The sequence below is a fragment of the Heliangelus exortis genome, chromosome 4, assembly GCF_036169615.1.
Source record: "Heliangelus exortis chromosome 4, bHelExo1.hap1, whole genome shotgun sequence".
Classification (NCBI taxonomy): Eukaryota; Metazoa; Chordata; class Aves; order Apodiformes; family Trochilidae; genus Heliangelus; species Heliangelus exortis.
Window position 1 is genome coordinate 9,248,201 of NC_092425.1, and position 15,769 is coordinate 9,263,969.

General features: G+C 44.6%; 1 protein-coding gene across 29 annotated transcripts in view; it reads left to right on the forward strand.

The window, feature by feature from the left end:
• FAM13A (family with sequence similarity 13 member A) overlaps positions 1-15,769 on the forward strand; it is a 129,587-nt gene that overhangs the window by 54,008 nt on the left and 59,810 nt on the right. For 2 of the 29 annotated variants that reach the window (XM_071742881.1, XM_071742883.1), the window contains exon 1: positions 13,325-13,478. The exons of 19 other annotated variants lie outside the window; for them this stretch is intronic. Coding sequence is in view for 6 of the 10 variants with exons in the window: in XM_071742877.1 (XP_071598978.1) it covers positions 3,475-3,542 (68 nt within the window). In the remaining 4 variants the exon portion in view is untranslated. Of the gene's footprint in view, positions 1-3,351; positions 3,543-13,324; positions 13,479-13,948; positions 14,102-14,179; positions 14,334-15,769 lie in introns of those variants that run through there. 8 more of the 29 variants (XM_071742875.1, XM_071742879.1, XM_071742880.1 and 5 more) reach the window with 6 other exon arrangements.

Here is a 15,769-nt window from a genome sequence, read left to right on the forward strand (position 1 = left end):
GATAGCTGTCTCTGCAACAGTCAGAAATCCCAATTCCCTGGCATTAATGTCGTGCTCTGATATTTCAGGGGAGTTTTAAAACATGGTTTTGGCAGCCTTGTGCCACTTCTGTTTCAGCTAAGCCCACAGTGAGCTATCACCTGGTATTATCTTAGTGCAAGGCTACCTTAGGAGTTTTCACCTTTTTCAGCAGAACTTTGGCATCTGACCTAGACAAAAAAGTGCTTTCCAAACACACTGCTGTTCTCACTGGGGGGTTATGTCACAAGGTAGTAGCAGTTCTTAAATAAATATTATCATTAATTATACATAATTATCAGATACGTTTTAGTGAGATGACTGTATCGGCTCAACTATCATATGATCTTTGGTAGAAAAGGATAAAGGTTATTCTTGGCAATGATAATAATTTGCTGGTTCATGAAAACACTCGTGGTTTGTTCCTTTTCCATGCTCAGACAGCGTGATATGAGTGGATTAGAAGAGAATGAAGTCATAGGTGCAGAACTGCACCTTTAGCAGGCTCACAAGTCTAACAGTGAAGAAATAACCACACACACTAAGCCTGTAAGCACCCCCCCCAGCAAAGATTGCAGTCTTAATAAATTTTCAGTCAGTTTCATTTGGCAGTAGAGCAGAGGTCTTCAGGGAGAAAATGAGATACTTCAAGTTGATTAGTTATTTTTTATACCAATTAAAATACCTCTCAGTATGTGTCTTCGTGACCTTAAGATGAAGATCCATGTATTAAGTAGCAGCAACAGTTGTGATCATGTTTTCTAGAATGGCTTACCAGTTTTTTTAAATATTGAAAGACAAATAATGCTTCCTCACAGGTATGATATTCCTCATCACAGGAAGTTTTGAAGGGGCTGCTGTCACTTGAAATACGTGAAATATCAGTTAAAATGAAAGCATATTGCAGAACATAAAATCTGTTCACAACTGTTATCCTAAGAAAATGGTATTTGTAGCATGGATATGTTCTTTTTTTCTGACCAAAATAGGTGGATTAACTATGTGTATGCATAATCCTCACCAGCACATAATGTACATGTTCTCTTGGAAGTTACCTCATTATTACAGCTGTGTGCCAAGGGCTAACTGCTAATTATGCAGTAACAGAAAAGAATGCCTGTCATGCAGTCTTCAAGTAAATCCCAAAACAGTGGAGATGGGGAGCAAAGGGGAGAAAGGAAAGAGACTGGTCCAATGAAAAAAGGGTGAAAGTCTGCAGGCAATATGCAGTCTGTTACATGAGGCTTAACTCATTTTTGCAGGAGTACCTATGCAGAGCTTAAGAGCAGGGCAGCCAGACTTCCAGAGCCTGGGAATATTTTATGAGGGATCTCAGGCACAGGACAGAGAGGGATCCACGCTCCCTCCCATTGCCTGCCACACCCCAGAAAAGCCAGGAGGGTGGCAAAGTCCCCCCCTTCCTGCACCCTTCTGTGTTCCTGCCTTCCTGCACTCTGTGTTCCTGCACTTCTTACACTGCCTTGGAAAGAGGCCCCAGCTCACCGTGTGCTCACAGAATCCTGATCCTAGTGGGAGGCATTCCTGCCCATGCAGGAGATTGGAACTAGATCATCTTTAAGGGTTCTTCCAACCCAAACAATTCTATGATTCTATCTTTACGTGGCTAAAAGCCAGAAGACCCACCCTACAGAGCCAGGGGATGCAGCAACTTTGGGACTAAGGTGTAGGCAGGAGAGAATGGGGCTCCCTTGGCCTTTACCAACCCTCACTAAGAGAGGGCTGAGGTGGGCTTGCAAACCCTCCTGGATGGGTTCTGGGTGAGCTACAGGGGTCCCTTCCAACTCTGAGAGTTAGGGGAGAGCTGATGGAGCTCCTGAAGTTCAGGAAGGCCAAGGGGAGAGTCCTGGGAGGAATCCCAAGCACCAGGACAGGGAAGGGAACATCCATGGGGAAAGGTTGAAAGTAGAAGGTTGGAAGTTCCACGTCAGCCTCCTGAGTCCCTGTTTGGGTCCCTCTCTCTTCTGTGTAGAAGGAAAATGGCTGCTCAAAACTCTGGTTCAGGAGGGACATATGGAACTGCAGAAGGAACTGGAGTGGTTTTGGATGCGCCTAGAGGTGCTAAAACTCGAATGCTTCAAATAATAGTTTTATATTGATTTTACTCCAGGGATAGGATATGTTAGGATTTAAGTGGATACAAAGATAGGAGGGCCTCTTGCAAGCAACACTGTTAGTCTTTAATTCTAGACTTCCTATACAAGCAAAGAAAAGGGATAGCCTTTAGCCAGGAAGGAAAATGCTTCCTGCAGCCAAAATGTGAGGCAGGAATTGTTGATGATGAGCAGAAATGTCTTTCCTGGTGCTGGCTCAGAGGTACATGCTGTCTGCAGACTTTTGTTGTTACCATCCTGCATCCCTTGCCCAGGAAAGTGCACTGAAATAGGACAATTTGCTGTTGTATATGGCTATAGTAGCACTTGGCTGGAGCTGCATCTTCTTACGAGTCTTGGGACTGTTTCAAAGGAAGGTCCTTGGGTGGGAGAGCACCCTGCTGTCTGCAGTGCAGGCCTGTGTGCATTCCCTAGGTGGAAATACCAATGCAAGGACTCTGGCTGGGTACCTTCCCTTGCCAGCAGTCAGTCAGGTGCTGGGGAATGGCTGTGGCTATGGCAGCCAGAATTTGTGAAAAACGTTTTGCAAAAACTTAAAGCAACCACAGAAGTTGTTCATAAAGCAAGCTGCCTTCTCCAGTACTTTCTAGCCATGTCTTTGTGTGCCAAAGATCATAAATTCCTGTTTGTGGCTGAACTCACAGCTGCAGTGAGATTTGCCAGCAGATAGCCTGTGCTGGCTTTCAAACATGTGCATGTTCTCAAAGAGAAGGTTTGTTTATACCCATTTTTTATTCACAAGGATCCTTATATCTGACCTATGTCCTGCAAATAAAGGGATCACATGCTGTAGCAGCCTCCCTAAAATAAGGGGTACCCTGCTGCACCCTCTTGTTAATGACACTGCATATCCTCGCTGTTAGTTGATGAGGTACAAAACCACATATTTTTGCACACTGAGAAGTTTATGCTAGCTATAAACACCCTATTTTCCTTTTAGGAGCTGAAGTTTAAAACCAAAGGAAGCCAGAACTTACCATTATTCTGTGGCATGTGATAAGAACTTGGGTGCCTACTGTTGCCAGAACAAATCAAGCAGGGGGGATGGTGCTGTTTGCTTAGCTGATTATTTTTGTTTAGGTTTGGGGTTTTTTGTTTTTTTTTTTTTTTTTTTTGTTTTGAAGTCTGTCGTGGCAGTACATTCAGTCCCCATCCAAAGTAATAATTTGCCTTATCACTTAGGAGCCTTGCTGCCAGGTTTACATAAGGGATTGCAGTCAGGCAGGAGGCAGGGCTTCCCTCTGACAGCCCTGGATTCTTCGAGAAAACTGCTCAGAAAAGGAACAAAGGTCTGGAATGAGGTTGGTGAGGAGCTGGTTGCCTTATGCATCATTCAGCAGCAGCCTCTGGTAGCCTCTGCTCTGAGTCCTCAGAGAGGACTTTTTATGTAAGGTATTGTTGCTATTTGTCACTTTCTAGGTTGTGTTGAGTTAGTTTTTTCCAAGCTGACTCATTTAACTTTGAGAGTACATTTGTCTCCACCCTCCTGTGCAATCAATTCCCTTCTTTCTTGTATTGTGAGATGCTGGCACTAGGAACTGCCTTACATAATGAGGTGTTAAGAAAAGCATTCAGTTTTCTAAAAATGCAGCCACAATGACATGTGATTGATGTGTCTTTCCAAGGTAGGTGACTGAACGGTGAGTCAGGGTGTGGTCTCAACTCTTCCTGGGTTCTTCTCCTCTGTCTAGAGCCAAGATGTAATGACAGTAACAGAAACATGTAATTATGTAGATTTTTTTTTTTTCCATGGAAGTCACCTGGGTGGATTTCAGTTTATTTTCCAACCATTTGCCCTTTCTCTTCTACCCTGAACAGGTTACTCCGTTAGAGTAGTCTTTGTGCATTACAATATTCTAACCACCCTGTTCACCTCTAGCCACTTTATCTTTGCTTTTCTATGCAAGATTCAGATGGTAACAAACTATTGCTTGTTGGATGGAGAACACTTGGTATCTGATGCTGTGACCTGTGCCATGGAAATGGAGGTTTATCTTGGAAGGAACAGGAGTCAGAAATGAAAATAAGGCCTGGCAACTGTTAGATGTAGAAAGCAGCACTTCAGTGCCATAATGTGCATACTAAAACAAAAGTTCTTCTTTCAATCTGTGAACCAAGTATATGAGTTTTTCCTGTTTCCTGGGACAGCATCCAGCAGCCTTAGAAACCAGAAAGGGACTACAGTAAGTTCACAGCAATTGAGTAACAAAGCTGAAAAAAAACCTCACTCCCTTCTTGTACCAAAGGCATGACCATCTCTGCTGGAAGGATTCTTTGTGTCATCTTGTTCATTTTTTTGTATCTGCTTTTGCCGTGAGGATGAAGTCACTTCATTTCATGAGGCTGGTGACTTACTGATACCAACTGGGTCGGATGATGGTTTTTCTGTAGGAAATAAGGTGCAAACATCTGTGACAACCTTGAAGTCATTTTCAGGTAAAAAGGTTCAGTGACCTCCTAAGAGAGAACACACGATGGGTAATAAGGAATCTAAGCCAGCCTGGGAAATCTTTGTGCTTTTAATATTTGCATTTACAAAACCCCTAGATACCCATTACTGATGTGTCTTACTGTCAAAGAGGGAAGAGGCAGGGCCTCTGCACTGTCACTTGCAATAATTGACTGCATCGAGTAGTTCCCTCTCCTGTAGCTTCCATAGCTCCCTCCTGAAGTGCCTGGTGCATTGTTCAGCTGAGGAGGTTCAGCAGAGTGTCCCTTGTTTCCGGGAGCTTTGCAGAGCAAGCAGTTTTCTACCACCTGAAGCTGTGAGGTATTCTTCTTCCTGTGAGGCTTCCCAGAGGGGACCTGGGTCTGCATCCTGCAGCAGGATCAGTGGGCAGAGGTCACCGAGTTCTCAGCCAGATTTGTTTGCTGCTGTGACTTCCCAGCTCAGCTGCATGAACTCTGCATTTGGACGCTGTGTTCAGCACGTTGCACCAGAGGCTGATGGAGTTCAGCTGTGACTTCCCATGACACATATGTGTATTTTAATCAGAGTAGTCAGCTGGCTGCCTAAAAAGAAAAGGCTGGGGGGTGGCAGGGCAGGACTGTCACTTGATGCTCTTGTCACTTTTCTTGCATCTCTTTGTCTGAGCTGTTTCGGTGTTGTAAAATCCTCATCTTGCATGGTCAGTGGCCATGAGAGATTTCCTCTTATTTTATCTGTTGTAAGGAATGTGATCCCAAGCTGACAGCTTACCTTCAAACTGCACTTTCTCACATTGGCTCAGTGCCTTCCTCCTGGCCTGGGAGGGTTGCAGTTGGGAAATGTGAAGGTGGTTCTGTTTCTGTACCAAAGTTTTCCTTTTCATTTGGCACCTGCTGCAAGAGGCACTAGGGATGACTGCAAAGAGATCCCACTAGGTGACTGCAAACAAAGTACTGGAGGGCTCCTGGATGGTACTAATTTCCAGTCAAGGATTTGACAGAATTCCTGGAAACGAGATGCCACCACCAATTCTTCATGCCCTTTCGCAGTCTCCAGGCTGTCTGCATTCAGAAAGTTTGAGTCATGTAGGGAGGGATAAATATCTAATAAAATCGTTTTATTGTCCTTCATTATGGGTAGGAACCACCTAACCACCAGGAAATTATTACTCTGCTGGGAGCACTGCTAACAGTGCATTATGCTTTGTAAAATTCATAGAAGTTTCTTTCAAAAATATCTGAGTCTGAAACTCCAGAAAGTGTCAAGTTGTGAAAAAATAAAGTGACTGCCATTCTTACAGGGCAACCGAGACTACAGAAAATAAATTTCACTTTAGAACTTAGTTAGTTTTTTATGGATTTATGCCCCTTGAGTAGAAAAGGGGCCTTTTTCCAGGACTTTGAAGGTGGGTTGGGATGTTGCAAGTTTACAGACCTTTCTCTCTTTATCCTGAATTATTTCAGTAACTAAACATAGGCTTATGCTAAACTTTTGTTTCCCTTTGGGATCCACTTGTGCCACTTTGGACATTGCTCAGACTGGCCTGCAGCAGGATAGGAATGTGTTTACACATCCTGAAAACACAGGGAGTGGTTGGGCTCAAAGCTGATGTAGCAAATGAGGGGCACAGCGGTGAGCTGTGCTGATTAACCTAGCATCAGTACCTGTCTGTGCCTAAACAATAATCCATAATTCTTGATGCATGCACAGCTGGGTGCAGGAAAAATTCCTGGAACTGGCCTGAGAGGGCTGTGGTCTGGGCAAATGCAGTCAGGTTTTCATAGATCTGATCAGAGTTGTCTTTCAGCCAGGATCTCCCTTGTTTGCATGGCAGATGTGTCTTCCAGCTCTAGGCAAAGAGATGGCATTATTCTCACCCAGCTCAATGTTCTCTTAGTGTCCAGCCAGAGTCTCTTTCCTGCCAACTCATTTTTTCCCACCACCTCTCCCAGGAGCCAGAATGACTGCTGAGGCACTTGTGCAAAGGGAGGACTCTTTTCAGTCTTCTTATTAGCTGAAGAAGAGCTATTTCTAGAGGGATTTTCTGGAGGATAACTCTGCCAGGCTGCCTCCTTGGCCAACAGGGATGGCTGTTTATCTCTCACTGGAGTAAAAAGCTGTGTGGCCTCCACATGAATGTTGCATCCTGCTCCTCCACTTTGCCCAGCCCCTTCTGATATGGTTGTTATTTTCATAAGGCTAAGGGTGACCTACAAGCATTTCACTTAGAGATGCTTTAGAAAGCAGGAAACATGGTGAGTGCAGAGGCATGGTGTTCAAAGGGCAGTAATTTTCTAGAGAACTGGAAGGATGTTTTTGAAAGGTAGGAGAGTGTGAAACCAGTGACATTTTTGGTAAGGAATGTAAATAATGCAGGGAATACCAAGTGCTTTAAACTTGGTATTTAAAGTTTAAAACTTTCTGGGTCTTTTTGTTAGTGAATGCTTTTGCTTCAGTGTTTTCTATGACAAACATTTTCACTGCTCTGAACCAGCTGAATTTTTAAAAGGAATTTTAATTAATATTTGGGCATTTCATTAGATTAGCAGGACTTTGGGGAAAGCCTGCTGTGAGAAGGCTTGTACACAACCAGACTTCCACATGTTTGCTTGCTCTCTCATGCTCTGGCACTTGAAGTAACTGGTGCAAACGAGGAGCCTGGTGACCCATTGCACAGCATGCTTTGCCCTGTTCCCACAGCAGATTAGCTGGCACAACCATTCATTACTTGATGCTTTCCCAGAAAACCCTTTAGGAACCTACTCCCAATCCTCCCCCTCCTTCAGGAGGGAGGCCAAGAAGTGATTCTGGGCTATCCCATTGGGTGAGAGCCTTTTGGAACAAGTTAAAGCAGCTGACAAGCGGGTGTGGCAGTGCTTGCAAAGGACACTGCTGCTTAATGAAGAGGAGCCAGAGCAGAATCCAGGGCTCCTGGGAGCTTGAGGTGTCCCTCAGGATGGGAAAGGTGCTTGCGTGCTTATCTGTTGGCTGAGATCAGGAACTCTGAGAACCTCAAGCTCTGAGAAGCTTTCACATTGGTGTTTGCTTTTCTCCTGTCCCAGCAAGTTTAAGGAACGGTTCTGGAATGTTTCCTCCTTGAAGAAATTTTAACTAGCTTTGTTTAAAAGGTAATTTGGCCTCCAAGTTGCAGGAAAGAATAGATGAGCTACAGTGCAAAAAACACCCAGTATATTCCCCCCAGATATGGCAGCAATAGTTGTATAGCTATGCCAGTGCCAAAAATAAAAGGGGTAAAATAAAATCAATTGGGAACAACCTGCTCCTTTTTAGACAACAGGAGTATCAGTTATGGAAATGAGTATTAGAATTCTGCAAATAACATCTGAGTACTAGGACACTAAAAACTCACCATCATCTTTGATGAGTTGTGTCAGGAGTTATCCTCACTGTTTAGAAATATCTCCTTCCTAGTCATAATTCATCTTGTCTTTGACTCCTAGCCATTGGATCTTAAAAAGGGGTAAAATAAAATCAATTGGGAACAACCTGCTTCTTTTTAGACAACCGGAGTATTAGTTAAGAAAATGAGTATTAGAATTCTGCAAATAACATCTGAGTACTAGGACACTAAAAACTCACCATCATCTTTGATGAGTTGTGTCAGGAGTTATCCTCACTGTTTAGAAATATCTCCTTTCTAGTCATAATTAATCTTGTCTTTGACTCCTAGCCATTGGATCTTGTTCAGCTTATGAGCACTACATCAAATATTGGCATTTCCTGCAGGCATGGGCTGTTTTATTTGCAAAGCCCTAAATATGTGGGGTTAAGTGCTTGTACTCCCTTCATGGCTTGTGTTGTGCTAAAGCAAGTGAAGAAATTTGGAATAAAATAAACCCCCTTTCAATCCAGCTGGCCCCCAGATACTAAAGGAGCTGGTGGAGACTGGAGTTAGATTTTGACTGGAAAACAAGGATCTGGATGCACTGCTAACACCACACGAGTAAAGAATTATTGCAGAAATGCACTGAAATTCGGTCGTGCTTAAATGAGGTTTCTTACCACAAGATTAATGAATAGTGTGATTTATTAAAGCAACAGTATACAAGTTCTTTTGGATTGCTGGTGATTGATTCCTGTCTGCAAAAAGAAGCAGCACATGCAGAATACCTAGGCTTAAATGGATCTCAGGGTGGTGGGGAGGAAACTGTGGGTGTAGATATTTATACTATTAAAGAGACTCTGCAGACATAAAGGGTTTGAATCTTCCCCAAAGGCATCCCAGTGGGGGAAAGAGAGGCTTAGCAGGGGTGTTCCTGTGATGGTGTCTTCCCTAACATCCGTCCCCCTGCTACCTATTTTTATACTGTTTTATCTGACAGGTGGAGCTTGAGTTTATTGTGGTTGGTGTGAGGTTCTCTTGCTTTGCATTTAAAGGTATAGGCTACAAAAAATTCGGTGCTCAGCCTCCGCGAAGGGTGGTTGCACCTTGGAGATGGGTAACTTTAAGGACAGAGGCGTGGTTTTTATATTAAAATGATATTATGGTGAGCAAAAGCACACTCCAGGAACAGCATTTGTTTAAGTGTGGCAGGTTGTTGGCCCAGGGTTAGTGCAGTTAGTGGGTATTGTTGCCACAGGGTGTATCTGAGGTGTCCCCACTCTGCTCCACCCTCCATGCAATCTCCCTTGGGGTTAGCACACTGAGTACCCCTGGTAGGGCCACATCTGTGGTAGTCAGGGTCCACTGCCCACATTCCACCAGCTCCAAATGCTGTACCTTTACTTAAAGATCACAGATGCAATCTGGATCATTTCTAGCAATTTTAGCAATTATTCCACAGCTTGTCACTGGACACTCTTCAGTTTTTCACAACTTGCTTGAGAGTGGGAATTCCTGAACTGATCAGTCTTTTGTAGCAACTGCCCCAGTAGGAAATATAGATGAAATACACCTTTTCCATGCAATATCCATGTTGATGCCTCGGAGGATAATGTTAATTTCTTTAGCTACATGGTAACTCAGGGCTTATATGGAAGTGTTGATCTGGCATGACACTGTATCCCTCTGTGGGACCCGTCATCTTGCATATATTTTCCAGATCTGACTCCTGTATGGCAGTCCTAAAACTTCTAATGCTGGCTTGCACAAAACATACAAAAATAACCACGAGTATTATTTTGCATTTCCTTTCAGATCATTGTTGAAAGCATTAAGTGATACAGGGCTTAATACCAGCCTTGGGAAGTCACTGTTAGTACTTGACCCCTTTCTGAGGATTCCCTTTTACTAAATTACATTTTCAACATGTGAGTTACCCTTTCTTCCTGTTTGTGCTCTTTTGGACAGGGCCTATTTAATCCTCTGTCTATTTGCTTTGGGCATGAAGGGCTACAGTTTCCAAATATGGTTTCTATTTACATGTGACTTGCATTTTTTAATGTGTACACAACCAATCTTCTGGCCTGCGGGAGATTTTCCAGGGTATTTATAATTGTTGATGTTTATGTGCACAGATACTCTAAAGAGAAAAATGCATGTATCGATACTTGTACGTGTTTATAAATAATGGCATTTTAAATTTTGTATTACTGGTGTTTTTTAAAGTACATTCTTTAATTTTCAGTCTGATCATATCTTTGCTTTGCATTTCATGTTTCTGCCTGGGGAAAATTATTGCATAACTCAGTAAACACTGGGAATACACTGATGTTATTGAGAAGAACTCCAGCATCTTAAAAACCTCAGATTTTATCAGACCAGGCAAAATATATTTTTTTTCTATTTTTAGAAAAATAGTATCTAATTGTGTGTGATGGTGCAGTAAGAGAAGGGATAGCTGCTTTTCAGGAGGCAGACACAGCCACATCCTCAAAATCCCTTATCACTTAGATCTTTTAGCCTCTGGTGCTGTTCACAGATCTTCCTTTTTTGTTGCTTTATACACTAAGAAAATTACTTGGTGTGCAGCTAAGTATGAAAAGGAGAGAAGGAGAAGAAAGCACTTCTGTAATGATGACTGACAGGATACTTCCTTTTTAAACATGTGTTCGTTCTTTAAATGTCGATGGTGATGGGAAAAAATGGTTATTCATGTTTGTGTGTTTTTTCCTTTGTTGAATCTCAGTAAGAGATTTGCAAATCAAATAGTTTGAACCCAGGTGTTCCCTTGGTGCAGCTGCTGAAGTATGGAGGTATATGTTTGTATTTTAGAGGGCTTTGTTGTTTTTATTGTAATTTGTTGTCCCTTTTGATGAAGTATTTGCAATATACTGAGGAGCATACAGTCAGTGGAGAGGATTCTGTGCCTGTCCTAAGAGAAGGGTTTTTTTTCCCCCCCATTCTCTGTATGTATGTTTGAAGCTACAGTAAAGAGCCACTGTGGTGCATTGTTGCTGCCAACAGGTGAGTTTTGCCTTTCTGTGCATTAGAAAGCAATTTTTTTCTGAGCAAGAATTGTATGAAATTTGCAGAAGAGGTTTTGGTTTCCACATTTAACATGGGAGAACAAACTCAACAAGTACAGACAAATCCAAAATAAAAAGTTATATAATCCAATGTTTTATACATAATAACCCAGCTGGAATTATAAAAGGTAAAAAGGGTGTAAGAGGGCAGGGGAAGAGTAGGAATTCCTGTCTCTGACAAGTAGCAAGTTGGCTTTAACATAAACATCTGCAAGAAGGAAGTGGAATGGTTTGGAGATCAGACAGTTTTCTGGCACCTTTTGTGTGCCTACTTTGTGCCACAAATACATTGCTTGTGGTCTGTACCTGTGAGCAGTGAGGTAAAGAATTAAGAAGTTGTGTGCTTGTTTAGCAGAGTGAGTGATTCACTGAGATGATACAGACTGAACTATGCACAGTGGGGAGATTTCCTGGTGTTTGAGGAGCAGGTACTTCTGCTCTTATCAACAGTTGGCCACTCTGCCTCGAAGTACTTCTCTAAATTTCACTCTCTCTGACATTTCTCCATGTTAAAATCTTCTTTGCAGCTGCTTCAGAGACAAGAAAGCCTTGGGAAAATCAGCAGTGCTAGCAAAAGTTCACCAGCTGCATTTTTTCATCTTAGAGCTCCTTTTTTTTGATAGGTGTTGAAGCTGCATGCCAGTGGGAATGCAGGGAAATGTGAGCACAAGGGTACTTCTTATTCAGGATGTTTTTGGTGATGTTAAAGAGGCAGATGAGGAAGAAGAGGAGGAAACTGACACCCTTTTGTGAAAAATTCCAAGCAAAGAGAACTGAAACTGAAAGGTAGATCTGAAGGTATTGATGGCCCAGGAAAATTTTAATGTTCTCCCAAGGTGTTTGGTTGATTTTAGCATGTACCCATGAATTAACCTTCTTCACTGATATTAATTCATAAATTTATCTTGCTGGTTATTACAGCATCTCCTTTTTTGTTTGTGAATTCTTTGTCAAGGATCTGAGTACCTTTAAGCTCATTTAAATGGGCAAGTCCCATGGAAGTTATGGTAAAGTTACTAGGCTATAAATTGAGAGAACAGCAGCTATTTAAGTTGTTCCACTTCTGTTTATTCAGCAAGCTGCTCTGGAGAACCCGGACTCCTTCTCTGTGTAGGTGGGCCCTTAGTTAAATGTGAAAAAAAAAGATTGTGTTTTTTTTTTATTATTGGTGTCCCGATGGTAACAGTATATAGAAGTGTAATAAACTAAGAACTATTGTGTGTGTATATAAAAAAGACTGGCTAGGAAGAGGCAATTTGATTTATTGTCAAATTTTGAAACAGCACAAGGTGCTTTTGTTTTATACTGAAGCAGTTTTATGTATCAGAGTAAAATCTTTCTCTCATGGTTTTAGTTGCTTAAGAGCGCATATGGCACGTTTAATTTAACAGGAAGTCATCAAGATATTCATTTAATTGCTACAGATAAGAGCAGCCCAGATCTATGATGGCACAGTGCATTATCAGCATTGATGATTTTCCTAAAAAAGGGCCTGGCGTGAATGTGGCAGGGCAGAAGAGGTTTGTGCTGAGGCAATGGACAGAAGCATTACTAACACACTTCTTCCAGTCAGGCTGCTGACAGGAGCAAATATTAAACAGTTCTGTGTACTGAAGCACAGCCACTTCTCAACTGGCCTCTGCATCCACTCTGTGCCACCACTCTCTGAGGATTCAGCTGCCCACTGCTCTTGTTTTTAAGCTAGAAAACACCTGCTTTCTGCTGAGAAAAGTAAAAATCTGTTAGGCATCCCTGTGGAATCTTACATCCTTCTGCTAACCAGTGGGTGTCTGCTGCTTCTCTAGAAAGCTGGTGTGGCTCATTTCTAATTCACATGACCTACATCTGTATGGAAGTCTTAAACATAAAGATACTAAGCTCTTGCCACAGCTTTCTCCAAAAAAACACTTTTAATGTTGACTTGAATTTTTCAAGACTGATACATCTAGCTGTGCCAGAATTAGCCCTTAGGCTTTTACCACCTAAAATGTTGAAAGGCTCTCTTCTCTTATTCACCTTTATCAGTTTGAGATTGTCCCTTTCCCCATCACATGAAGTGTGTAATGTGGTAAGAGCACTCACAGGTAGGGCAGGAGCAGAAGTTGGAGGAATGTTCCTCCAGCATTCCAATACTGGCAGAAGTTGAAAATGACTCCTTGGGTATTCTGGGCAGAGGAGGTGCAAAGGTTAAAAAAATAACACTTTGGGTATGTACCAAAGTGTTGGCTATGTATATAACACAAGGAGTGGTACGTTCGGAGGCTCAGTTGTGCCAGCCCCTGTGACACCTATACATGGTGAAGCTGTGTGTGTGGCTTGGTGCAGCTTTCAGAGACGGATCAGCTCAGCAGTGGTCTCATAGAGCTTTGGTTGGGCCAGGTGCAGTCTGAGCACCCTGCCCGTGAGCATCCCACCTGCCCCAGAGAGGACCTAGCAACTCCGTGGGGAGGGGGTGACATTTAGGAAGAAGGGTGAGTGGATTACAGTTACTAAAAAGGATACAAAAGACCTCGTGGGGTGTTAAAAAGTATCCTCTGGCAATTAGTCCTCAGATTGCGGTATTTCTTGCAGGTCCGGCACCAGTGGCACAGGTTGCCCAAAGGAGTTGTTTCCAAGGCCAGGTTGGATGGGGCTTTGAGCAACCTGGTCTAGTGGGAGATGTCCCTGCCCATGCAGAGGGGTTGGAACTGGATGATCTTTCTTTAAGGTCCCTTCCAGTCTAAAATCCTATGATACAATGGCAACATACACCTCTTCTGGTTAACCTGTGGCTGCCGCAGCTGGTGGGCCGGGCCGGGCCCCTTGGCGGTGGGGTGGGGTGGGCCGGGCCGGGTGTCCCTCTCTCCCCGGCGGCAGCGAACGGGGGCCGGGCCGGGCCGGGACCCTTGGCAGTGGGGCGGGCCGGGTCGGGCCGGGCCGCCTTCAGCCGCCAACCGGGGGCTGGCGGCCCCTTCGCCCCTCCCCGGGGCCGGACCGCGCTGCCGGATCCCCGCGGCGAGGCGCTGCGGGTGCGGCGAGGAGAGAGGCGAGCGGGCGGCTGAGCGGGCGGCGGCCCCATGGCCAGCATGGCTTGCGAAGTCATGCCCCTGCAGAGGTACGTGTCGGGCCGGGACAGCCCCCGGCCCAAATGGCTGGGCGGGCAGGCGGGCATGGAGCTCGTGCCGGTGCCGGGATGCCCGGTCCGGAGCACGGGGGGGAGCCGGGACTCCGGCCCTGGCGGGGAGGGTAGCACCGCTCCGATCCCGCTGCCCGGGCGCCGTGTGATGGGTCGATGTATTAACGGGGCTCCGGGAGACCTCTGGCTTCCTTGTGCCGGGGGGCGAGAGGTAAGGGGGTCCATGTAGCGCCCCGAAATGCGCGCAGCCCTCTCTGTGGGGGGAGCCTTCCGTGGGCTGGGAGCGGCTCAGAGGTTTAAAGGGATGTAGGTGCCCCGGGGCCATCCCCTCCCGGTGAGCCCCGGGGGTCTGACTGCTCCCTGCGCCCGAGCGAACATCTCCCTCCCACCGCTCCACTGCAGCAGCGGGGGCTGCGATGCGGTGAGGGAGCGCAGCCGAGCCCGGCCGGGCTTGGCCCTCTGCTCACCCCACCTACGGCTGTCTGCTTGCACACCCAGCGTGCTCTGTCTATGCAGCTGCCTCCGCAGCATGGGCTATAGGTTTAGTTTTCGGAGGAAAAGGGATGTTTTGTTTCCAGACACACCTGCCTTCGGCACCAGCTGTGAGTGCCTACCTGTGCTGGCTTGTGTCCCTGCCAGGGTATGGCAGGGATAGCTGCAGGCAGGCTGCTGAAATGGCAGTGCACAGCCCCACTGGGGAGGGGGCAGAAGTGTGCACAGTCCTTTTACTGAGTCATTAATTTTATTTTATTTGTTTTACTGCCCTCCCAGCTCTCAAAATTCCACGTTCCATACTTCCGTGGTGTTACTCTAACGGGCTGAATATCAACCTTCGTGTTATCTGCAAAATAGTACAAGCGTAATTTAGCGTGCGGTTTCAGCACTGTGGTGGTGCTGTTTCAGCAGAAGCTGCAGAGCTGCTGCTCACTTGGACACAATAAAATAATAACTGAAATTGCAGCCTGAACTGTTGCTGTCTTGGTAAAGCACAGAGTCCTCTGCAGATAGATGTGGACGAAGTCTCTTTTTGCAGTAACGCAGCCGCAGGGTTCCATGTTGATGACTGCAGGGAAGGAGAAAGGCAGTTTGAATGTCTTAAAGAAGTAGTCATAGTGCTTCATTCCTATTTGAAGGACCAGTCTCACATAATACTTTTAACCTTTTTGTGCTCCTGAGGATCTGACTGTGGTAGCCACTGTCAAAACAAGTGGTTGTTACTGTGCTCTTGACTGCTCATCCCAGGGGAGGGTAGGTTTCACAGGGTAGCTCTAATTAGACTGTTTTTTGCTGTTGCAAGGATCAACTCTTGATCAGTTAAAAATGCACTCTGCACTTTAAAACTGAAGATTTTTATTCATACTTCCATTAAATCTCTAGCATGGTAGAGAATTGTTTGAGCTTTGCAGTTAAAAAAGAAATTAATAAAATTCTGGCTTCTTTTCCATCTTCCTTATCTATTTTTAGTGTGTATACTGTACTTATAGTCTCTAATTTTCTTTGGACCTAGGGGCAGACAAGCACAGACTCCCAGATCCTTTAGCAACAGCATTCTCCAGCTTGCACCTTTATTTTCCTAATCTTTCCCTTGGAATGTTGACTCCTCCCTTCTTAGTGCAGAGGTTTGCTGTGGAAGAGGGTCTTGCTTGC